This window comes from Garra rufa, chromosome 25 (genome assembly GCF_049309525.1).
Source record: "Garra rufa chromosome 25, GarRuf1.0, whole genome shotgun sequence".
NCBI lineage: Eukaryota > Metazoa > Chordata > Actinopteri > Cypriniformes > Cyprinidae > Garra > Garra rufa.
Window position 1 is genome coordinate 1,925,086 of NC_133385.1, and position 27,087 is coordinate 1,952,172.

Sequence of the window (27,087 nt, forward strand, 5' to 3'; positions counted from 1 at the left end):
TGATTGGACGGCAGTAGATGGTGGGTGGAGTCCACTAGGGCTGTCACAATTGTTTCTATTCGAGTACTAGATCTGGAAAAATCCTTGACGACATTTTGCTCGAGTCGAGTAACTGACAAAATTAAAAGCGATTAAAATCACAAGAATCCATGAAATATATTACTAGACTGTTTTATGAAGCTGCGTGATATATTAGATCTATTTAAAACTTACACTAAAGCATAGCACTATTGTTAATTCAAAAACGCTCCGATTCAACTAAATAAATATATGCGCTTTACTTATTTTACATGCGTGTAGAAAACTCTTATCATTTACATATTGCTGCCTATTGCTGTGATTTTGGGTTTATTATAACGTTAATTTACGAACCCAATGTGCGTCATTTCATCATATGTTTAAGATAAATAATTTAAAAACCCATGTTATTATCTTTCTAAATATGCTAATTGTTCATCGCAATTTCAAAATAAATATTTAAAGCCTTACTCTGATGTCCACTTATTCAAGAAATTACAGCGCTGTAGCTTTTATCATAAAGAAATGACCAAATGTTAAAGATTTAGTGGACATTTGAATTCAATGTGGTTTAGTCAATATTAAACACGGATTAGATCACGCAGTTAATTATAACAACAATGGTCGACGCACTCTGCAGTCATTTGTATAATGCGTATTGTACATTAGATCAATTGTTTACAATATATTATGTGCTTTAACAATTTTGTTCAATAAAACCATATGATTACTTACTTTTGATGCTTTATTTGAGTGAATTATCATTGCCCTATAGCTATGAAATTTGTATTTTAAGCGCTGCAAAGGCTTTTTAATACTACAAAAACATCGGATTACTCTATTAATTGTTAGAAAAATCGATGGATTACTCAATTACCAAAATAATCGTTAGTGACAGCCCTAGAGTTCACCTGTCTGTGGATTTGTGCGCACATCTTGACACCAGAAATGTTTCGAAATCCCAAATGCGTGCTGCGATGCACAAACGCACAGGAAGCGGTTCACAAATGAATGCCTGTCAGAGCTGTGTTTGTGAATCTCTTTACGTTCGTTTGTGGATCCCTGGAATAAAGGAACAGTTTTAACCCCATAGAGACAGACCTGATGAAGAGAGCAGCTTTAGGCTGTGGATGAGGAGAAAGGAGAAGTGCTGGGGTACTAACCCGAGGATGTCCCGGGTCGAGGGAGTGAATCATGGCTGAGAGCTGCTACTGAATAGAGGAACATCGACCTGTGAAACAATGAGAGCATGACAATACGCTTCTGTTTTACTTTGAAAAGAGCTCTTTCTGATTAAAAAGGCCAGAATTGATCAAAAGGGCATCTCTTTTCTTATGCTCACTTTTTCGCTTTCTTCTTTTTAGCTCTGGAAGATTCTTTAAACCAGGGATGGTCTGTAATGTCCTTAAAGGTGTCTGCTATCGAAAACCCTCTGCTCCAACGTAAATCTGCCCGCCGTAATTTCTTACGAAGATCCATGCAATCTGTGACAGTTTTCAGAAGAGAGCTGATTAGTCATGTTTGTCCTGTGACCATGAAACACTGCGTTTGTTGCTGTTATTGTGACCTTCTCTGGATGCTCATGAACATTTAATCACTGCTAAACATTCACTGTAATTTGTCGATGTTTTACACTTTGTTTATCTTTTCAATAATCATTTCCATTTCATTGTTGGTCTCACCTTTGGACAGGCAGTCTCTATCCTGAGGCGAAAATCCTTCGATGAGCTCTTTTAGCACTACGCGTAAGCCAATAATTGCTTCTCCTACTAAAAACGCTTTGTTCCTTGGGGTATATTCTGTAAACAAAATATTTCCAGAGTTTAGTAAAACATCATTAAGTCATCAATGAACTGTTTTCAGAAAGATAACTCACCTTCTGTTGGGATGTAGACTGCTTTTTTCAAGTCTAATATCTTTAGCTGCAGGGTGTCTGGGTCGATGACAATATTTCTTGAATCGGTTGAAGGACCAACTCCACGATCCAAACAATGCCACAGTGTGACAGTGAGCTGAAGCATGATGCGTCTTGCGATTTCTTCCTTCAGATGACCTCTGTTTTGTCTGATGAACTCACACAGAGTCACACAAGAGCGGGGATATTCCATGATGAAGACGTCTTTTTCCTCCACGATAAACCAGTCATATAATCGCACGACATAGTCGGAGGTCGGAGGCTTTTGAAGCACCAACATTACAAGCGCCTCACGGGACGTAGGTTTGAAAACATCAGGCTAAAGAAAAGAGAATAAAAAAAGTTAGCTGACTCCCAACTTCACATGTACTTTGAGTTCAGTTACAGCTCATTTATCTACAGCATTTAATTAAACAATTCTAAATAGACAATTTCATGAAGAAAACTTACCGATATCAGTGACCTTTCAGGTGATGTCCACTCAGCAAATTTGATGAGCACCTAAAATTGAAGAAAATATTTGCAACTGTAGCCTTTCTGTTTGTGTTCATGATCATCTACAATCTTTATCTTTTCAAAACGTGTGTCGTAACGGTAAACACTGATGTCTATGTCAGGACTCATACAGTGTAAAAAAAGAGCTGCCTTAAATTTAATTTCAGTCAACTCAGAGAAAGTTTAGCCAACTTGAAATGTTACATTTTACTGAGTAACAACTTAGATATTCGAGTTGATTCAACATACAATTTTAAAGGTGCCAAATAATGCATTGCTGCAATATTTTATTTCATGTCCATGTACTGAACTGTTATTATTCAACTATGCCAAGGTAAATACAGTTTTCCAATCTATGGCACCCCTTAAAGCAGCCGGGTAATAAACATAGCTGTTAAGTTAAAAAAAAAAAACAAAAACAAAAAAAAACAGATTTTTTAGTTTAGTTAACTTGAATGCTTCAGTTGTCTCTTAGCACAACTTAACATTTCAAGTTGAATGAACTTATTTGAGTTGACTGATCAGGGTAACAAATAATTTTAAGTTGACTCAACAAATTGTGTTTTTTTTTGTTTTTTTACAGTGTAGTTCACCCAAGAAAGCACAAGGCAAAAAGTTTGGTTATGCAGAAAGAGCAACATACTTGTTGGCCATCCGATCGTCTTATTCCTTCATGGACATTGTCTCCCAATCTCAGTTGTTCTCCCACTTCATAAAGAGAGTGAAAGTATTCTGCTCCATGTTGCAGTCTCGCTTCATTCGGAAAGTAGAAATATGGAGATACAAGTTCCCGTCTTGGTCTATAATAAGGCAGTAATGAAGCTGAAAAACACACAACAATTCAGCATGAGACCGATGTGCAGATCAGGAGAGGACCAACTGGAGCAGAGATTAAAACTAAATCCATAAAAAACTGTCTAGAACTGACATAAACCAGCAATAATAAACTAGAAACTCACAAGAAACTCTGTATTCAAGCGGATCCATGCTCGTTGTTGGTTCTTGTCTGGATGTTTGTGGACTCTCCTGCATCCACTCAGGCCGCTGGATTCGTGTGTACCTTAAGTTGTCAAACATATACCACTCAAACAGACGTTCCGGTTCTTGTCTGGATGTTCCTGCTGGCTCCAAGCCAGGTGTCAGACCTTGCAATCGCCCCAAATAGGTGTCTGTCTCACGCATAGGCCGAGCTCTGACTGCTGTCGGTTCTGGTCTGGAAGTTTGTGGTTTCTCCTGCGATGGCTCTGGGTCAGGCACACGAGGACACACTTTGGATTTAAGAGTTTGAAAGCGCCGTTTTACAGCCTTCCGCACTGTCCGGAAACAAGCACGGCCTTTCCTCCCTTCTGTGTGATTTTCTGCAAACAAAAATGTATTGATGAGAAACATCTTTATTTTTATCACAGATTACAGCTGAATGATAAACTTGTAAAACTATCCTAATGTGCAGCAGCAGCTGTTTTAAATCACTTCAAGAGTTCATGTTTCTGCAAGAGGCTCAGCAAAATAGGCTATATGTCGAACGTCACCTGACCAACCCCGGAAAACAGGTCTCATTGCTTCCGCTTGTCGGAGAACGTGTTAATAGCCGTAATAAATAATGGCGATATCGACGGACTTTTAAGGTAATCAGTTAAACAAGCCAGCTGTTTATTGTGGACGTTTCATTCGATATTTATATATACATGTTAGTGAAAATAATAAAAATTTAAAACTTTTATATATCAATCCACATATGTGATGGACATTGGTTATGATCATTTTTAGTGTCTACTTTGAATGAATCTTGAGTAAATCATGTTCATATTTAAAGAGGGATATGCAAAACGCGTGAACCGGAAGCAACGAGACCTGTTTAGCAGAAAACGGAAGCCTGTTGGGCATAACGCCTATTACAAGCAGAGTGTTGATGCTGTGTGTTTCCTACTATTTATATATATAAGTTTTTGATGTGTATTCACATTGTCAGTTACCTGTTGGTTTTGGCACATCTGTTGGTTTGTTTTGTTGTTCAGGCACATCTGTTGGTTTGTTTTGTTCAGGCACATCTACTGGTAAGTACTCAAATGCGTCTTCAAACGTGTCGCTGCTGCTCTCAGCTGACTCTACAGCACTACTCTGTGTCGCTTGAGCGTAATCGAACACTGTCTGAGACTCAAGCGGATCTGTGACTGCTGTCGGTTCTGGTCTGGATGTTTGTGGATTCTCCTTCGATGGCTCTGGGTCAGGCACACGAGGACACACTTTGGATTTAAGGGTTTGAAAGCGCCGTTTTACAGCCTTCCGCACTGTCCGGAAACAAGCACGGCCTTTCCTCCCTTCTGTGTGCTTTTCTGCAATGAGAAACATTTTTATTATTAGCACAGATTACAGATGAATGATAAACTTGTAAAACTATTCACATGTGCAACTGTTTTAAGTCGCTTCAAGAGTTCATGTTTCTGGAAGAGGCTCAGCAAAATTACAAGCAGAGTGTTGATGCTGTGTGTTTCCTACTATTTATATATATAAGTTTTTGATGTGTATTCACATTGTCAGTTACCTGTTGGTTCAGACACATCTGTTGGTTTGTTTTGTAGTTCAGACACATCTGTTGGTTTGTTTTGTTCAGGCACATCTACTGGTAAGTACTCGAATGCGTCTTCAAACGTGTCGCTGCTGCTCTCAGCTGACTCTACAGCACTACTCTGTGTCTCTTGAGCGTAATCGAACACTGTCTGAGACTCAAGCGGATCTGTGACTGCTGTCGGTTCTGGTCTGGATGTTTGTGGATTCTCCTGCGATGGCTCTGGGTCAGGCACACGAGGACACACTTTGCTTTTGAGGGCTAGGAAGCGGCGTTTAACAGACTTCCGCACTGTCCGGAAACAAGCACGGCCTTTCCTCCCTTCTGTGTGTTTTCCTGCAAAGAAAAATTATTAATGAGAAACATCTTTATTAGCGCAGGTTATAGCGGAATGATAACTGTACTAATGTAGAGCTAATTTATGTTGGTATTTTATACACGGGTAGTTTATATAATGAGTCAACTGATCCTTTTAACATTTAATGTGTGGGCCCAAAATATCAAAGTGAATCTCAAAAGAGATAAAAATGCCAAAAGTAAAGTGTAAAGTCGGTCAGATTTGTTATATTTATTTTCCTGAAGCTCAAGGCATATTTTGTTGTAAGCCGAAGAGAAGATGCAGATCATGGCAAAGGTAAGCATCTGCTAACAGTAAACTCCTTTATCATCTTAACATAATTCAGCTTGCAGTAGTTAGTTAGTCAGCACACACTAGAGCTGTGGAATATCATTTGATCATTTTATGACACGTTGCGATGCTGATGTGAATTATTCAGCATAAATGTAATTAAACAGGTCTGTCAAACTTATTAGGGTCATTTTTCTGCCCCTAGCCTTTATAGAAATATTACACTTGAAAAACACTTTGTGGTTATAATTTCTATGTCATTTAAACAGTTACACCTTCTTGAGCCATTAATGAGGCAATATTGTTGTTTTTTTATTAACAATATCAAATTCCAACTACCACAAAACGGCTCGTGTAGTTTTATCGTAGATAAAGTGCTCTTTTTACAGGCTGTATTAATAAACAACAGTAACTTGAGTCTGATTTGTCCAAATAATCTACATAACTTCTTTAGAGCAAGATATTTGACCACATTTCGCTTTAGTTTTTGAAACCAAAACTTGTATTTAGCAGGTTTTGTTTTAGGAAGAGCTCAGCCAAAAAGCTGCTCCTGTGCTACACATTAGTCCCACAGTAATCGTGTCCTGCTGTTTATTTGTGTGTGGATGTCAGTTTTGATGTGTTTTCCATCGTCGGTTACCTGTGGTGTTGTTTTGTTGGTCAGATGCGGCTGTTGGGCCGCTGCTCGGATGTTTCTCAACGGACCCAACAGCGCCACTCGACGGTTGAGCTCTGCGGCTCTCCATCTTTGCTGAATTTGAAGACACGATGTTCGCTTTCTGTATCTTCCTATTAGTTTGTAAACAACTGTATTTGACTGCTGTGTCTAAAGACTTTGTGTTTGTAACAGTTTCCATCGGCTACGATCGCTGCTGTTTACAGAAGCTGCTTCTCTGCTAACCGCTGGACTGAAGTGAACTGATGCGTCTGACTGTGACGTCATAAATAGAACACGCGCGCCTCCGCGGCTTGCGAAGTCACGTGACCCGGGCAAAGAACGTTACTGACATGGGAAAGTTAAATACTAATTAAATAAATATTGAAGAAATATTATTTAATTAAAAGAAGAATAAGTATATATGTGTAATGCAGTATATTGTGTTGTCCACAAGATGTCGCTACCCAGCCGGCATTTCAGCGCTGATTCAAGTAAATATTAGTAATCGAGTTACCGGCAAATTATTAATTTCAGTGTGTATTTGGCTTTAAAGTAAGGTGTTTTAGATTCTTTAGTGGTCAGAAGTTTAGTGAGATAATGAAAATTAAATAATAAACACTAAACTATTGGACTACATTTGGTTTTGTCATTGTCTGCAGTAAAGTATAAACACGTAAAAAAGGTTTTCAAAAATAATCAGATTTGTTTTGCTAAAACTACTTATGTACAATTAACGTTACTCTAAAAATAATTTGTCATACAAAAAATGGCACACAAGTTACACACAAACATCATCCTGAGTAAATTGTACCATTGTGAATTGTGACTGGCTGCACAAGTGGGGTAATAATTTAGGAGGTGGAAATACTGTGAAAATACATCAAATCTGAAACATCAGTAAAGCATTTTTTTAAACAATGGCAAATGTTTAAACCAAAATGTTATTGCAGTCTATGAATGAATAAAAAAATGCATGTTTTTAAATAAAGAAATTGTCATATCGGACACAAACATGGCCAAATTGTCAAGTAATATATTCCACAGTATGCTGACTGTAAGTTTAATCACAGTAACTACTGTAATTACTGTAATTTTTATCACAGTACCGCAATTGCAATCAGAGTAATAGAATACTTTGTTTGAATGAATTAATGAATAAATTATTTTTTAACAAACAGTAATTAGTATACTACTGCAATGAGCATTACTGATTTAATTGTGTGTATAGTCTAAAAGGAAGACACTGTTTTTGCCACAATTTTTTTTAATTAATTTTTAAAATGTGAAAATACATAGAAAATAGCATAGATTTACATTTAGCATTTTTCAGTCTGTAAGCTTTTTTTATTTTGCATAAACCTACAAATGTATAGATTTTAACTAAAAACATTTTAGTTCCAGTGTAGGACACTAGTATTTTCACCACCTGGAATCTCACTGGATTATTACAATTTAATGCAAAATGAATGTTTGGAAATGCAAACTGATATTTCCTACTGACACACTACAGCAAATGAAATAACTGACTTAACACCATTTAAGCTGGTGAAAATACTAGTGTTCTAATCAATCAATGAATGACTCAATGATAAATACATTTTTAATAGTCATTTGCCACCTACTGATGTAACGATGTAATTGATACAGTCTTTGTTTTTATTTGAAGTGTCAATACTTTCAATAGGTTTAGGAGCCAACATGTTTAAGGTGATGTGTTTATTCTTATTATGACCACTGAGTGCGCTGTGACTTAAGCATATACAGTGCCTTGCATATATATTTTTGTCACATTTTGTTTTGTTGCAGCATTATGTTAAATGCTTTAAATGAGTTTTTCCCCACATCAGTTTACACTCCATACACCATAATAATGATTAAGCAAAAAACATATTTGCAAATTTTACAAATGTATTAAAAAAAAACACTGAAATAAGTAGATTGCATAAGTATTCATACCCTTAACTCAGTCCATAGTTGAAGCAGCTTTACAGCCTCAAGTGTTTTTGGGTCTGATGTGAGCATCTTTGCACATCTGCATTTGTCAATTATCTGCCATTCTTCGCCTCACCTTTTCACCTCTCCATCTCTGTCAGCTTGGACATTTTCTAGAGTCCTAGTTGTTCCAATCGTCTTCCATTATGGAGAATGCTTCTGTCAACCTTCAATGCAGCAGATTTGTTTCTGAACTCTTCTCTAGATCATCGCCTTAACGCAAGTCTGTCACTGAGCTCTACAGGCAGTTATCTTGGGTTTTGCTCTGATCTGCATTTTCAGCTGTTAGACCTTTTCTGAGAGGTGTGTGTCTTTCTAAATCAGACTCATTCAAATGAATTTGCCACAGTTTAACTCCACTCCAAGTGTAGGAACATCTAGAACCAATATGAATGCCCCTGAGATACATTTCCAGTGTCCCAGAAAAGGGTATGAATACTTAAGCAACAGGATTTTTTAAATTTTTTATTTCTAATAAATTTGCAAAGTTGTTAAAAACCTGTTTTGTGCTTTGCCATTATGGTGTATGAGATGTAGATTGATGTGGAAACAAAAATAATTTAAAGCAGTTTAACATAATGCTGCAACAAAATGTGAAAAAAATTAAGGGGTATGAATACTTTTGCAAGGCACTGTAGGTAGCCTTCCTAGTAGGCTAACCATGTTTTTTTTTTTTTTTTTTGTAGTACTAGCAGTAGTTGTAACACCACCTCAGAAATGAGACCTCTTTGTACTGAAAGTAAAAATTTAAGTACCAAAAAAAAAAAAGTGTTAACCAAACATTACAGCTGCTAAGAGGAAACCATATTCTTCAAGAAGAGGTGAAGAAAAGAAGGAAACCAAGACTATCCAGTTTTGAATAACGCTCATCTATCCGACCAGCTCTGACGTGAAAGATTTACATGCGGGACAAAGTTCCTGGGTATTCTGTGAAACTATAGAATGTATTTTCAAGTGCAAACTTGCTCAGGAACTTTGTCTTGCATTTCAGTCCACGACAGAAACTAGTTAATGTTTAAGAGCCTCAAGCCCTTGTTGTTTTCTTTCTTGTCTGTTTCTGTTTGTAGACTGTCAAAAGATGTTTTTAATTTTACCCCATCAGTTATGAGATGTATAGTGTATAGGGGATTTCAATACAGTTTACAAAACATCACTTAATCATGTTAATAATGATTTACAAAATGCATAATTGGCTCTACAAAACATTGCTCAGTTGTATTTACTTTGCTATTTATTTCTGTCCTCTCGATGAAGCAAACTGGAATAGAAGAAATCACTTAAACAAAAACTATTTCATCAAAATCACAAAGGATTGGACAATATTTGACCAAAATACAACTATATTTGTAATATAATATAAGTATTGAGAAAATGGCCTTTAAAGTTGTCCAAATGACGTTCTTAGCAATGCATATTACTAATCAAAAGTTAAGTTTTGATATATTTACGGTGTGAAATGTACAAAATATTTTCATGGAACATGATCTTTACTTAATATACTAATGATTTTTAAAAGAATAATCAATATTTTTGACCCATACAACGTCTTTTGGGGTCACAAATGTAAGCTAAAGAAAGGGCTTTGTGCATACGGAAAAAACATACGGAAAATGCATAACATGACAAAATTCTTTTAACTTTCTAACTAATTATGCATGTATTTTAGTATGCATTTTAGGTTAAGATGCTGCCATCTGAATAATACAGCGAGGCTGAGGTGAAATGCACTGATCTACAACATACGTCCAGGGTTTGTCTTCTGCATTGAAATCGCCAAATATTCCATAGATTGAGTCCTGGAAATGTCTTTAACTTCTTCATCGTCATCATCTTCAAATGAACATGTTTCTGTGAGAGATGATGAGAAAAACAACAACAGAACATCCGTCAGAAGCGGAAGGAATAATACCATTTTGTTGTAAATCTGATATCGGTACCTTCACCTATAATCATGCGAAAATCAATAATTAAAAGTACCATCAGTTTCAACTTTTCAACTTAAAAAGCAGCTGCCTTAAATTTTTAAGTTAAATCAACCAAAGTCATTTCAACTGGCAAGTTATGTCAACTCATTTTTATTGTAACAAGCTAAAATGACTTGTAGTTTTAAGCTGATTTAACTTAAAATTTTAATGCAGCTGCCGAACTTAGGTTTTTAAGTTGAATCTGGTGAGAACGTTTTTACAGTGTATTTTATCAATCCTAATAGCCAGTGAAAGTTATAGGTGCATGCAAATATTGAAAATTCAAATCTACTAGAGAAAAATACTAGACTTTCGACTTGAAAATAACTTGAGATACACACCTTCTGTCTTATGCCCTGCAGAAGACTGCGTCTGGTAAGTCACTGTATAGGTGGCTGAAATAAAGAATTAAGGGTCAGTTAATTTAAGACTATAATATGACTATAATAATTTGCAATAGTTCTGTGATGCATACTTCCTCTGGGTACTTTGGTAATATTATCCTCATGTTTAATGCCATAGAAACCAAGTGTGCAGTTTTTCTTCAGTGTGTCCCAATGGTACACAAGAATAGTTTTTTCATCTATGAGGGAAACACAGCAACATGAGAAACAGCAAGCATTACAGCTTCAGAAGGATTTTGTTTCTTTGCAAACTCAAACCTCTCAACTGATAAGAGTTGAATCTACACTCCATACAGATGGCCTTTGTTTTAATGAATTCCTTTGTTAATTAATGCAGAGCCGCACACAGAGCACAGAAACATAACACTGAAGTGTTCGACTTACATTCGTCTTCGGGCAAGACTTTTCTTTTCAGCTCTTCAACGGTGGTGTTCTTGAATTCCTCCTCTGAGTTCGCCACGGAGACTTTTATTTTCCAGTCTGGTTTCATGTAATCTTCAAGCCAGAGCTCAAAAGTCCTTTTGCACTCGGTTGGGCCTTTCCAAAATGAATGTAGAATTGAAAATTAATTGATTTGATGCACATGAACATGAAACTGTGTTAGCTTCACTGTGGTTGTTTAACCCTCTGGTGCTCTTCGCGGTCAGAAGTGATCGGACACCTGTAACGCATCTTGTCATTTCTTTCAGTAAAACCATTCGAATTCATTTTTGTTTAATAATATTTTTTATTTTGCATTTTGCATTTTGAGAGGGTTTTGTGGCAATAATTAATATTTATGCTGTAATTAATTTCCATTTTTTTGTCATTGAGAATAATTAAAATTATTATTATTTTTTTTTAATATATATTTTACAGATTCTCAAAATTTGCTGTGTTCCAGTTCATTTGTGCGTGTGTGTGGATGAGTGAGAAAGAGACAGAAAAATTCTCAAAATTTTTGTATTTTTGTCGATTTCCCATTCATTTTCTGTGGTCGGTCATTTTTGACCAATAAGCACAAGTTGTTTTTTTGTTTTTTTTTGGAATCGTCCCCTCATTTTTTATGTGTGTTCACATTCCAAATGCCATAAAAGTCACTGAATTTGGTAGCGTTCTGATCAAGCTGTGATTTTTTGAAAAATTCAAAAGTGTCCGAATAGAGGTGTGTATATAATGTGTGTGTGTGTGTGTGTGTGTGTGTGTGTGTGTGTGTGTGTGTGTGTGTGTGTGTGTGTGTGTGTGTGTGTGAATGGGTGTGTTTTAGAGTGTCACCCCTTCACTGCTGTGTACTTTTTTTCAGCATTGTGGAGGATTTACAGATTGTACACACAAAAATTCTCTGAATATTTGTATTTTTGTCGATTTCCCATTCATTTCTTATGGTCGGTCATTTTTGACCGAAGAGCACAAGTGTGACTATTTTTTTTACGACCACTTAGCCTGCTTGAATCATGCCCTCAATTTTTTTTTGTGTGTTCACATTTCAAATGGCATAAAAGTCACAGAGTTTCATATCATTCCGATTAAGCTGTGATTTTTAAAAACTCAAAACAGAAAATTTTTCGATCTAAAGTGACCGAAGCGCTCTGGAGGGAAACGAGTGCATTCCACAGACACACCTCATTTCTATAAAACCGCTGCTGAATAGCTTTCAGCACATGTGGAATTTGTTTTTTTATTCTGATTGACACTTTATAAAGCACACATTTCTCAGTCTTTCCAATTTATTAGAGCTACATGTACATTCAAATACAGATTTTTTAACACCACCATGTGATAAGATAATGGTGCTTTTAAATGAGTTACAGAAGAACATAACACTGAAGTGCTCGACTTACTTTTGAAACATAATGCAGAAGCTCCAGCTGTGGGGTTCTGGATTTCTTCCACAGTTAGATTTAGTGACTTTTCAACTCGGCTGTTCTTGGATTCGTCCTCATGCTCAGGGAGGAATGTTCTTTTTAACTTTTCAGTTTTCCTATCCTTGAATTCCTCTTCCTCTTCGAGAGTGAGTTTTCCTTCTGACTCTTCAGCTGTGCTGTTCTTGAATTCTTCCTCTAACGTTGCCACAGATTCTTTCATTTCTGTGCCATGTTTTAAATCTGCAGAATTGATCTGAAAGCTCATTTTGAGTGTCCTCAAGGCTTTCCAAAACTAATATAGAATTAAAGTGAACGGATCTGAAGCAAACATAAAGCTGTGGTTAGTTTCACTTCTGTCTTGAACAATAATGCACTGCCCAATAGACTCCGCCCACTGTTCGACATAATGCTCCGCCTACTTCATACTATGCCCTTACAGTATGTCCTCCTTTGAAGAAAATGCAGTAAACAAAACTGTTTACGCTACAAATGTGTGTTCATAATTAATATAATACATTAAAATAGCAAGCTGTTTTGTACAGCTAAAAATATCTGGACTCGGATGAGACCAGAAGCTAGACCCATAAAATGACAAATGGCCACGCCCCGCTTTTACAGGGAAAAAAAAGGTGGATAGAAGAGAAAAGAAGCAGCAGGTTGATCTGCCAGCCATGGATTTTTTTTTTTTTTTTTTTTTTTTTTTTTTTTTGCATGATTATGCATTTAAAGTTTTATGGCCAAAAAGATAACACAGATAACATTAAATATTTCTTTACCATGTTAAAAACCCTTGGACTAGCACTATAGTTTTTTTTATAGTTGTTATTACAGTGTAAAAAAAACTATTTGTTGAATCAACTTAAAAAAGGTGTTACCTGGCTGCTTAAGTTTAGTCAACTTAAAATGTTAAGTTGTACTTAGTGACAACTTAGATATTTGAATAGATTCGACTTAAAATTTTAAGGCAGCAGTCTAACAGATTATTTTAAGTTTTCTCAACAAATTGTGTTTTTTTTTTTTTTTTTTACAGTGTAAACACAAAACCAGTTTTAAGTAGCATGTGTATATTTGTAGCCATAGCCAAAAATAAATTGTCTGGGTCAAAATTATTGATTAATTATTATTCATAAGATTTCTTTTGCACCAAAAATATGATATGAAATAAACATCATGTTCTATGAAGATAATTTGCGAAATCTCTACCGTAAATATACTAAAACTTCATTTTTGATTAGTAATATGCATTGCTAAGGATTTTTCATTTGGACAACTTTAAAAGCGATTTTCTCAATATTTTGATTTTGCACCCTCAGATTGTAGATTTTCAAATAGTTGTATCTCAGAAAAAATATTGTCCTATCCTAACAAACCTTTAAAAAATGACCCTTCGAGTCCGAAAATTTCGTATATGTGTTTTTCAGTTTTCTCATATTTGTCATTCTTTCCTATTAAAAGGCTTGTTACAGATGCGAAAACACAGAAAATTGAACCTGATCCGAATTTCTTTTATGGAGGAAAGTTTCGGAGGCAGTGTGTAAACTCGATTGACAGAACATGAGGTCATATCCATTTTTTATCGTGCGAAAATTTCAGATGAAAATTAGTGTGCAATGGCCTTCATGACTGGTTTTGTGTTCCAGGGTCACATTTATTACGATGAATAATTATTTGTATTCATGTTTGTAGTTCTAAAGCGAATCATTCACCAAAGTGCAATGGATTGTGGGCACAAATCCACACTTCAAAAACTGCCTGAAACAGACCATCCAGGAATTTTGGCATCGGTTTTTTTTTTTTTTTTTTTGTGCCTTTGATACTTTCCTCATCTTATTTTCTCCACAAATATTACATTTTATTTTGAGGAAATAAACAAACTAACTACAATTCAAAACTACCTGAACAATAATAAAAAACAACAACAACAACTTATTGAACCAAAGTTTGAAGTTTAATAGCCAAAAATACATTGAATGGGTCAAAATGATTAAAAATAAATAAATAAATAAAAATTATGCCAAAACCACTATATTAAGTAAAGATCATGTTATTTAGTAAATTTCCCATCGTAAATATATCAAAACTTAATTTTTGATCAGTAATATGTAATATGCATTGCTAAGAACTTAATTTGCACAACTTTAAAAGCTATCTTCTCAATATTTTGATTTTTCACCCCCAGATTCTAGATTTTCAAATAGTTGTATCTCAGACAAATATTGTCTTTATTTCAAATGCTTTAGCTTTCAAATGATATACACATATATAAAACCATCATGACTAGTTTTGTGGTCCAGGGTCACATTTATGCTGTTATTATTATTATTATTATACATTTTTATTCAGATCATGTTCCATCAAGATATTTTGTACATTTGCCACCATAAATATACCAAAACTTAATCCTTGATTAGTAATATAAATTGCTAAGAACTTAATTTGCACAACTTTAAAAGCGTTTTTCTCAATATTTTGATTTTATTTCACCCTTAGATTCCAGATTTTTAAATATGATTATGTATAAATCTCAGTTTCCAAAAATGGGCCCTTATTTTGTGGTCTAGTGTCACATTTAATGACTTTTCCTGACATCTTCTTGAGTTATTTAGTTTATCCTAAGCGCTTTGAGTCCTGCAGAGGGCGACAGCGATTCTCTGATGCGCATTAATCGCGTCCAGCAGAAGAAGAGCATCATCTTCATCTTCATCAACAGGTTACACACGTTTCTAATAATATTAATACAGCCGCTAAACCTGATCTAATGTTGTCTGCACATGTCAGTATCATCTAATTAACGTTATATTTCATACGTATTACACACATTATTTACACATTAAACTCACCGTAAACACACCACGGTTAATGAAGTAAAATAGCGGTGTCTCTCTATTAATTAGTGAATTATCCCTCGCTATTAGCTGAACAGAAATGATTCTTAATGGAATATAAAATATTAAAAATTCTTGCATCGTCTGAAAATCCCATATTAATCTATACACTACTTGTCAAAGTAGGAGTTTTAGCGTTTTAAGCCTGCGTTTATGTGTTTCAAAGTACAGCAAAAGCAGTAAAAAATGTGAAATATTTTTACTATTTAAAAGAACTGCTTCCTCTGTGAATATGTTGTAAAATGTAATTTATTTCTGTGACGTAAAGCTGATTTTCAGCATCATTACTGCGGTCTTCAGTGTCACGTGATCCTTCAGAAATCATTCTCATATTCTGAAGAACAGCGTTTATCTGAAATACAAGATTATAAATGTCTTTATCATCACTTTAAATCAATTCTTGCTGAATAAAAGTATTGCTTTCTATCATTTCTTTTCCAAAAAGTATTTATCAACTGTCAAAACTCACAGAATCCCTTGAGACTCAATCAGACTTCCCTTCTATGTGCTATATTTATAAACCAAACTCTTAGCAACTTGCTAATCATGCTAGAAATATGTTAGCAACTTGCTAATTATGCTAGAAACATGTTAATTGTGCTATAAACATGCTAGCAATTTGCTAATCATGTTAGAAACATGCTACGAACTGGCTAATCATGCTAGAAGCATGGTAGCAAGTTGGTAATGTTAAAATCATGCTAGTAACGTATTAATCATGCTAACAACATGCTAGTAACATGCTAACCATGCTAACAACTTACTAATCATGTTAGAATCATGCTAACAACATGCTAGTAACATGCTAATCATGCTAGAAACATGCTAACAACTTGGTAATCATGTTACAATCATGCTAGCAACATGCTTATCATGTTAGACACATGCTAGCAACTTGGTAATCATGTTAGAAACATGTTAGCAACATGTTAGAAACATGCTAATCATGCTAGAAACATGTTAGCAACATGCTAGAAACATGCTAATCATGCTAGAAACATGCTAACAACTTGGTAATCATGTTACAATCATGCTAGCAACATGCTTATCATGTTAGACACATGCTAGCAACTTGGTAATCATGCTAGAAACATGTTAGCAACATGCTAGAAACATGCTAATAATGCTAGAAACATGCTAACAACTTGGTAATCATGTTACAATCATGCTAGCAACATGCTTATCATGTTAGACACATGATAGCAACTTGGTAATCATGCTAGAAACATGTTAGCAACATGTTAGAAACATGCTAATCATGTTAGAAACATGTTAGCAACATGCTAGAAACATGCTAATCATGCTAGAAACATGCTAACAACTTGGTAATCATGTTACAATCATGCTAGCAACATGCTTATCATGTTAGACACATGCTAGCAACTTGGTAATCATGCTAGAAACATGTTAGCAACATGCTAGAAACATGCTAATCATGCTAACAACATGCTAGTAACTTGAAATTGGAAGAATTAGAATCCAAACTGTTGTTCACTGTTCCAGATCAAGCTGCGGTCTCCAGAAGAGTGGGATGGTCATCAGTGAGTACTGAACTCTGAATGCAGCTGGAGATGGAATGTGAGAATCAGAATCAGATCAGTGTGTGATTGTGAATGTGTTTCAGTGACGCACAAGCAGCTCCGGATCAGACAGCTCTATGACAGACATGTACAAACCACACCAGTAAGATCATCCTAATCCACACCTGTGCTCACTATAACTCTAGAAAGCTCCTCTGTCATATATGATACGCACATTTCTAAGATTTGAAATGGTAAAATATCTCATTAATCTGAATGAGTCTCCATTATCAGGTGCCATATCGGACGGTGCGAGTCGTCCCCAAACGTCCGAGCGTCCGCTGGCCAGAGGAACCCGACTACAGACGCATGTGTTACGCAGGAGATCATGGATATATTCATTACAGGAAGAAACTGCAGGAACACAGAGAGCGGCTGCTCAAGCAGAGGGTGAGAGTTCAACAACAATTTTTTTAATATGTATTTTATTTTTATATTCTTTATATTTTTACATGTTATAATGTATTTATAATATATATAATATATTTATATTATTTTAAAATATATTTATTTATTTGTATTATATATATATATATATATATATAAAAACTATAGTTTAATTTTTAAGTTTTAGTAATTGTTGTTTTTGTTTTTATTGTAGTTTTTATTTTTTGTATTTTTTCCCTATTTTTTGTTTTTATATATTTTATTTTTTAATTTATTTAATGTTTTATGTATTTTATTTTTATAATTTTATATTATATGCCTTTATATATTTTATCTTTACATTTTCTATATTATTTTAAAATATATTTATTTAATTGGATTTTACATTTGTAGTCATTTTAATTTGTGCTTTTGTTTAGATTTATACATTTTTTGTACATATTTTAAAATATATTTATTATTTGTATTATATATATAAACTATAGTTTAATTTTTAAGTTTTAGTAATTTTGTTGTTTTTGTTTTTATTGTAGTTTTTATTTTTTGTATTTTTGTTTTATATATTTTATTTTTACATTTATTTAATGTTTTTATATATTTTAATTTTTTATAATTTTATATTAGATGCCTTTATATATTTTATCTTTACATTTTCTGTATTATTTTAAAATATATTTATTTAATTGGATTTTACATTTGTAGTCATTTTAATTTGTGCTTTTGTCAATTCTATTAGTTTTTAACACTTTTTAAATACTATTTTTAAGATTTAGAGTATTTTTAGAGTTAATTAGTAACTTTGTCATTTTAGTGCTTCTTCTTAAACTTAATTATTATTATTATTATTATTATTATTATTATTATTATTAATTCATCTGCCGAGGCAACATTTCAAAATTTTCGTCTAATATTTATATTTTATTTAATTTCAGCTTTATATCAATTAACAAAGCTGTTTTTAATCATCTTCGTTTTAGTTAATGATAATGACCCTGCCTCGTATGATCTACTATATTTACATAAAGAAACTCCTGATGGATAAAATCAGTCCTGACATTTATTTTCCTCATTGAATATCTGTTTTGATTGACTGAGGTGTTGTAGTGTGAGTGTGACTGTGGTTTTCCAGCAGGAGGCGCTGTATTCCTATAATAGACTGCGAGAGGATCGTCCAGCAGGACCGCAGGCGCATCTCAGGTGAGAAACACAGCGGCTCTCTTGGCTTCTGACTGGGGCTGGGCGATTTGGCCTAAAATCAAAATCTCGAATAACTGAACATTTTAACCCGATTACGATTAATGAACGGTTATTTTATTTATTAATAAAATTATATTTAATTATATTTATATAATATTTATTTTTTTGCCCTCATAGTTCACTGACAAGTTTTGTGCAGTAAATATGCACACATATCACAAGTGAGAAATTTTTGAATGAAGGGTGCATTACTTGATTTTAAAATAATTGAAGGTGAAATTAAAGCACACATTGCTTCAAACGAAAAGTCACATTTTTCTTAAATTAGTGAAAATAAATAACTTGCACTTTTGGAAACAAAATCAATTATTTTCAATGTTTTTCAGATTATAAGTAGAAAATAAGCAGGATCTCTTCTAAATGAAATTACTCTTGTATATCTTGTAAATACTTTTTACTGTATAAATACCGTTTAAGCTCTCTATCGACATTATCGGCGGAATAACGGAACGGAACGGAGCGGGGTCACGTGTCTCTATAGGTTCTGTACTTTTCGATTAATCACCCAGCCCTACTTCTGACCATCAGCATGTGTTTATTTTGACCAAAACAGGCAGAGACTGTCTGATTGACGGTTAAAACGACCAATCCGTTTGCTTCGCTCAATATCTTACGTAAACTCAGTCATGCCATAAAATACTGAAGTGAAAATAATTGAGTCGACCTGTGAGCAGCTGTACAGAAAATAACACCACAACAGACCGGCGGAAATTAATTAAATTTAATGCTTATTATTTCTCAGTTACATTTTAGTATCATTGATGTGCTTTTATTAGGGTTTGGGGAGGTTGTTAAAGAATTGGGCTATAATAACCCCTACAAATGCAAATAGGTCAAAGACAAAAAAGGGTTTAAGCATTGAAACCATAAGTGTAATACTGCTTTAAATTGTTGTTGTTTTTCCAAAAAATCTTAAAAAGTTTTCTGTTTCATCTCATTGCATTTTTGGTTTCGTTTTTCTGAGCAAAAAATAAATATCGTATATTTTGTTACAGATTTTACGGAAGACACCCAGTAAAATGTCATTCAGTGTCAATCTTGTCAGGCATATTTACAACAAAAATCAATTTATGACATATTTAAAGACTAATTACTTCCACCTCAAATACTAATTAGCTGTAATTATACATTTTAAAAATGTGCCACTATTGTAGGTTTTGCCCGTTTGTCAGTAAGCAGGGTTTTACTCATTTAAAACACCATCAAATATATATATTGAATATGCTCTCTTATTCTTTTAGATATTTTAATATGGCTAGTGTTTTCATATTTAATTTCATTCTTTAGCTACTGGAGTTAAATGCTACTGATTTGGACAGCGATGCTAACGTTTCTGGCAGATAATGTCAGTATTTTTTCGCTGTGTAACTCTTATCAAATGTGGCATCCTCTCAGCAATAGCCTTTCTTGATTACTGTCAGTTTAAGTGCCGGCGATGCAGTGTTGCCAGATATTGCTGTTAACTCAAACAAAACATGAAGAATAAACGCAAACTAGAACTAGATAAAAAAGTTCGTCGAGACAAACTTTAAGTTGGCTTGAGAAAGCCGGACCCGAAAGTTTAAAGAAGTTTAACGTTTTAAGAAGTTTAAAAAGTTTAAGAAATTAAAGTATAAAAAGTTTTACAAGTTTAAAAGCAAGTTGCTAGTATGTTTTTATTTGTTTAAGCATGATTAGCAAGTTACAAGCATGATTAACATGTCACTAGCATGTTGTTAGCATGACTAGCCTGACGTTAACAAGATGCTAGTACGGATAGCATGTTGTTAGCATGACTAGCATGATGTTAGCATGACTAGCATGACTAGCATGTTGTTAGCATGTCGTTAGCATGACTAGCATGTCACTAGCATGATTTTAGCATGTTGCTAGCATAACACTAGCATTATTTTAGCATGACTAACAAGTCGCTAGCAAGATTTTAGCATGACTAGCAAGTCGCTAACATGATTTTAGCAAGTCGCTAGCATGATTTTAGCATGACTAGCAAGTCGCTAGCATGATTTTAACATGACTAGCAAGTCACTAGCATGATTTTAGCATGACTAGCAAGTCGCTAGCATGATTTTAGGATGACTAGCAAATCATTAGCATGATTTTAACATGACTAGCAAGTCACTAGCATGATTTTAGCATTACTAGCAAGTCGCTAGCATAATTTTAGGATGACTAGCAAATCATTAGCACGACTTTAGCATGATTAGCAAGTCGTTAGCAAGATTTTAACAAGTCGCTAGCATGATTTTAGCATGACTAGCAAATCGGTAACATGATTTTAGCATTATTAGCAAGTCGCTAGCATGATTTTAGCATGACTAGCAAGTCGCTAACATGATTTTAGCATGACTAGCAAGTCGCTAACAAGATTTTAACAAGTCACTAGCATGATTTTAGCATGACTAGCAAGTCGGTAACATGATTTTTGCATTATTTGCAAGTCGCTAGCATGATTTTAGCATGACTAGCAAGTCGCTAACATGATTTTAGCATGACTAGCAAGTCGCTAGCAAGATTTTAGCAAGTCGCTAGCATGATTTTAGCATGACTAGCAAGTCGCTAACATGATTTTAGCATGATTAGCAAATCATTAGCACGACTTTAGCATGATTAGCAAGTCGCTAGCATGATTTTAGCATGATTAGCAAGTCGCTAGCATGATTTTAGCATGACTAGCAAGTCGCTTGTAAGATTTTAGCAAGTCGCTAGCATGATTTTAGCTTGACTAGCAAGTCACTAACATGATTTTAGCATGATTTGTAAGTCGCTAGCATGATTTTAGCATGACTAGCAAGTCGCTATCAAGATTTTAGCAAGTCGCTAGCATGATTTTAGCATGACTAGCAAGTCGCTAACATGATTTTAGCATGATTAGCAAATCATTAGCACGACTTTAGCATTATTAGCAAGTCGCTAGCATGATTTTAGCATGACTAGCAAGTCGCTAACATGATTTTAGCATGATTAGCAAATCATTAGCACGACTTTAGCATGATTAGCAAGTCGCTAGCATGATTTTAGCATGATTAGCAAGTCGCTAGCATGATTTTAGCATGACTAGCAAGTCGCTAGTAAGATTTTAGCAAGTCGCTAACATGATTTTAGCATGACTAGCAAGTCGCTAACAAGATTTTAACAAGTCACTAGCATGATTTTAGCATGACTAGCAAGTCGGTAACATGATTTTTGCATTATTTGCAAGTCGCTAGCATGATTTTAGCATGACTAGCAAGTCGCTAACATGATTTTAGCATGACTAGCAAGTCGCTAGCAAGATTTTAGCAAGTCGCTAGCATGATTTTAGCATGACTAGCAAGTCGCTAACATGATTTTAGCATGATTAGCAAATCATTAGCACGACTTTAGCATGATTAGCAAGTCGCTAGCATGATTTTAGCATGATTAGCAAGTCGCTAGCATGATTTTAGCATGACTAGCAAGTCGCTTGTAAGATTTTAGCAAGTCGCTAGCATGATTTTAGCTTGACTAGCAAGTCACTAACATGATTTTAGCATGATTTGTAAGTCGCTAGCATGATTTTAGCATGACTAGCAAGTCGCTATCAAGATTTTAGCAAGTCGCTAGCATGATTTTAGCATGACTAGCAAGTCGCTAACATGATTTTAGCATGATTAGCAAATCATTAGCACGACTTTAGCATTATTAGCAAGTCGCTAGCATGATTTTAGCATGACTAGCAAGTCGCTAACATGATTTTAGCATGATTAGCAAATCATTAGCACGACTTTAGCATGATTAGCAAGTCGCTAGCATGATTTTAGCATGATTAGCAAGTCGCTAGCATGATTTTAGCATGACTAGCAAGTCGCTAGTAAGATTTTAGCAAGTCGCTAACATGATTTTAGCATGATTAGTAAGTCGCTAGCATGATTTTAGCATGACTAATAAGTTTAAATAGGATTTCAGTAAGTTGGCTTTCCCAAATAAAAGTTTGTCAAGACACACTTTAGGTTGGCTTTAGAAAGCCTAGCTTGAAAGTTTAAAGCAGCCATAAAAGCCTAAACTTTTGAACTTTATATAGATAGATTAGATGATTAGCATGTTGCTAGCACGATTAGAATGTAGTTAGAATGATTCTAACATTTTTCTAGCATGTTTAGTACGTTTATAGCATGATTAGCAAGTTACTAGCATGTCATTAACAAGTTTCTAGCATGATTAAAAAGTTGCTAGCATGACATGTTAACATGTCATTAGCAAGTTGTTAACATGTTTCTTACCTAATAAGCAAGTTGCTAGCATCTTTCTTGCATGATTAACAAGTTGTTAGCATGTTGCTAGCATGTTTCTTGCAAACATGCTAGTCACGTTAGAAACATTCTAGTAACATGTTAATCATACTAGCAACATGCTAGTGACATGTTAGTAACTTGCTTATCATGCTAGCAACTTGCTAATCATGCTAACGACATGCTAACCATGCTAGAAGCATGCTAGTAACTTGCTGATCATGCTAGCGACATTCTAATCATGCTAGAAACAGGCTAGAAATATGCTTATCATGCTAGAAACAGGCTAGAAACATGCTAATCATGCTAAAAACATGCTAGCAACATGCTAACCATGCTTGAAGCATGCTAGTGACTTGCTGATCATGCTAGCGACATGCTTATCATGCTAGAAACAGACTAGAAACATGCTATTAACTTGCTAATCAAGCTAGAATCATACTAGCAACATGTTAATCATCCTAGAAACAGGCTAGAAACACGTTAACAACTTGCTAATCAAGCTAGAATCGTGCTACCAACATGCTAGTAACATGCTAATCATGCTAGAATCATGCTACCAATTTACTGATCATGCTAGAATCATACTAGCAACATGTTAATCATCCTGGTAACAGGCTAGAAACATGTTAACAACTTGCTAATCAAGCTAGAATCGTGCTAGCAACATGCTAATCATACTAGAATCATGCTACCAATTTACTGATCATAGTAGAAACATGCTAGCAACCTTCTAATCATGCTAGAAACATGTTAACAACAGGCTCCTAATGCTAGAATCATGCTAGTAACTTGCAAATGATGCTAGTAACAAGCTAAACATGTTACAAACGTGTTAATAACATGCTAGTAACATGTTAATCATACTAGCAACATGCTAGTGACATGTTAGTAACTTGCTTATCATGCTAGCAACTTGCTAATCATGCTAACGACATGCTAACCATGCTAGAAGCATGCTAGTAACTTGCTGATCATGCTAGCGACATTCTAATCATGCTAGAAACAGGCTAGAAATATGCTTATCATGCTAGAAACAGGCTAGAAACATGCTAATCATGCTAAAAACATGCTAGCAACATGCTAACCATGCTTGAAGCATGCTAGTGACTTGCTGATCATGCTAGCGACATGCTTATCATGCTAGAAACAGACTAGAAACATGCTATTAACTTGCTAATCAAGCTAGAATCATACTAGCAACATGTTAATCATCCTAGAAACAGGCCAGAAACACGTTAACAACTTGCTAATCAAGCTAGAATCGTGCTACCAACATGCTAGTAACATGCTAATCATGCTAGAATCATACTAACAATTTACTGACAATGATAGAATCATGCTAGAAACATGTTAACAACAGGCTACTAATGCTAGAATCATGCTAGTAACTTGCAAATGATGCTAGTAACAAGCTAAACATGTTACAAACGTGTTAATAACATGCTAGTAACATGTTAATCATGCTGTAAACATGTGAGCGACATGTTAATCATGCTAGTAACATGCTTATTATGCTAACAACATGCAGATAATCTATCTATCAAACTTTAAGCTTTTAAAACTACTTTAAACTTCAAACTATTTCAGAGTGAAGACCATTAAACTTTTCAAACTTTCTGGTCCTGCTTTCTCAAGTCATCTTAAAGTGTGTCTTGTCAGACAGTTTTCTCTAGTTGTGTTGTGTTTGCGTCTGCAGAGCGTCTAGTGATCGTCTGAAGGTGACTCTTCAGCAAATGGCAGCTAGTGTCTGGAGAGTCTCATTAAACCCTCGTCACCTTCAGAGCTCTGCTGTTGTGGCTCTGAGTTCAGCGGCGGGTCGTGGGTCCGGCGTTAGGGCCGCTCGTATATACGGCTGGAAACTGAAGCCGTAAACCGCAAACAATGAGCTGAACTCAAGAAAACAGAGCCTGAACAGCTGCGTCTGCGCAGACCACCACAACAAATCACACCAAACCATAAACTCATTCACTTCCCATTAACACACTGCTTATCCACTCAGAGTCTGACTGACCAAATTAAGGCCTGTCCTGTTTTTGTATTTAAAATAAATCTAGTATCACACATGCTTTAAATAAAAACATTAGTATATACAGTAAAAATGATCATTTTATCTAATTGCATTATAAAATGTAAGATGCACTTTTATGAGCTGCTATAGATCATCGAATTTGATTATTTGAAAATGCATATAAAGTATAAATGTAATGACCCATATACCCTTAATTCTAATAAATTATTTGACATTGTCTAAAACATTATGTAAAAATACTCATTTAAGTTTAAAAATAAGTGTATAATTTATTATTTAATGTTTATATATATATATATATATATATATATATATATAGTTTCATATTATAATTTTATAATGATTCTTTTTACTAGTAATAATAACTAAAGAATAATAATTATTTTTAATAGTAATTAATAATTAATTAGTATTAGTTCTTTTAAAATTAAATTATTTTACTTGATTTTAATTATTTGAAACTTTATGGTTATATATATATATATATATATATATATATATATATATATATATATATATATATATATATATATATATAAAAGTAAGTATTAATTTATTATTATTAGTTGATTTAAAATGACATTATTTTACTTGATTTAAATTATTTGAAGCTTTATTCATAATTTCCTTATTTTGATATCATTAAGATACTATAATAGGTTTTTATACATTTTTTCGTTTCTTTTTAATTTTAGTTTAGTTTTAATTTAAGAAATACAAGAAATATTACCATTATTTAAAAATACTCATTTAAGTTTAAAAATAATTGTATAATTTTTTTATTTAATGTATATTTATTTATTATAATTTTATAATGATTATTTATACTAGTAATAATACCTGTTAATAATGAATTAGTGTTAATTTAATATTACATTATTTTACTTTATTTTAATTATTTAAAAAACTTATACTATATTAATTTTTATGACTTTTTATATTTTCATTTTCATTTTAGTTAAACGTTCAGCTATTTTGTTGTGGATTTTTTTGTTATTTTTAATATTTGTTTTGTTTTATTTCAGTCTCAGTTATTTAATAAATACAAGAAATATTACCATTATGTAAAAATACTCATTTAAGTTTAACAATAATTGTATACTTATATATATATATATATATAATAATTTTAGAATTATTATTTTTACTGTTAATAATAATTTATTATTAATAGTAATTTGTATTCATTTAAAATTAAATTGTTACTTTATCTTAACTATAGAAAGCTTTTTCTTTATTTAATTTTGATGTTGTTAAAAAAACTAGAATTGTTTTATATTTTCATTCTAATTTTATTTAAAGTTTCAGATATTTTGTTGTGCATTTTAAAATTATTTTTAATATTTTATTTTTATTTTAGTCTCAATTACATAATTGCATTAAGTTGAACTAAATTCAAATGAGAAATAAAGTACGTTTAATTTTAAAATATTTTATTTAAGTTAAAGTTTTATGGTTTTCGTTTTAAAAGGAGGAAAAAAATGAGACAATTTTAAGATTAAGATACGAAAAGGGAGAAAATCCAGAAAATCCAGAAGCAAAACCACTTGAGAATCTCTATCTAGACGGTTTTCTGAACAAGACCAAATGCAGATCAAGAACCTGATCCAGAGGCGCCACATCTGCGTCTCATCCAGTGCGTCTGGCTTCAGTCCCTCCAAACCGCACAGAGGTCAGAGGTCAGAGGTCAGCTGCCCGTGTCGGCGTCCCGGAGCCCGACAGACTCCACCAAAAACTTAAAAAGCTTAAAACAAACAACTCAATTAGAGGTTGAGGAGAAACTGAGGGATTGGTCCTGCTTTAGCCCTACTTAACCCGCATTAGCCGGCAGACGCACAGCTTCATTACAGTTCAGACACGTCACAGAACGCCTCAGCCGCGTCTTATCCACTGATTTGTCCATATTAACACTGGAGCAAACACTTGGAATCAATGGCACAGATGCAAAAACACGTCTGCAGGTTATTATTGTTAACTGAAACTAAAACTATTAGGAAAATGTAAAAAAAACATAGAAATGATATAACTATAAAATAAATGTATATAGTGTCTATATTTAAAATGTATATAAATATTAGATGGAAAAACTCAGAAACTGTTGAAAATGATAAATGTTGCTTCGGCAAGTTGAAGCACTAAAATTACCAATGAGAAATACATAAAAACAGAAAATTATCTAAAACTAAAACTGGAAAAATAAAAAAGGAAAAAAGAA

The 27,087-nt window shown here is 33.9% G+C and overlaps 2 protein-coding genes across 2 annotated transcripts in view; one reads left to right on the forward strand and one right to left on the reverse strand.

The window, feature by feature from the left end:
- Positions 1-8,100: 8,100 nt before the first annotated feature.
- LOC141301944 (uncharacterized) lies at positions 8,101-12,857 on the reverse strand. Its single transcript, XM_073832147.1, has 5 exons — positions 12,461-12,857; positions 11,025-11,177; positions 10,712-10,819; positions 10,578-10,631; positions 8,101-10,120 (listed from the first exon to the last, which is right to left on the reverse strand). Exons 1-5 carry the CDS (start codon positions 12,747-12,749, stop codon positions 10,005-10,007), a joined length of 720 nt encoding a protein of 239 aa, XP_073688248.1. The 5' UTR covers positions 12,750-12,857; the 3' UTR covers positions 8,101-10,004.
- Positions 12,858-16,897: 4,040 nt separating this feature from the next.
- LOC141301073 (uncharacterized) overlaps positions 16,898-27,087 on the forward strand; it is a 45,020-nt gene continuing 34,830 nt past the window's right edge. The window contains exons 1-3 of the mRNA XM_073831329.1: positions 16,898-17,052; positions 17,184-17,339; positions 18,469-18,533. Of these exons, the coding sequence (XP_073687430.1) occupies positions 17,259-17,339; positions 18,469-18,533 (146 nt within the window). The 5' untranslated portion in view covers positions 16,898-17,052; positions 17,184-17,258. The remainder of the gene's footprint in view (positions 17,053-17,183; positions 17,340-18,468; positions 18,534-27,087) is intronic.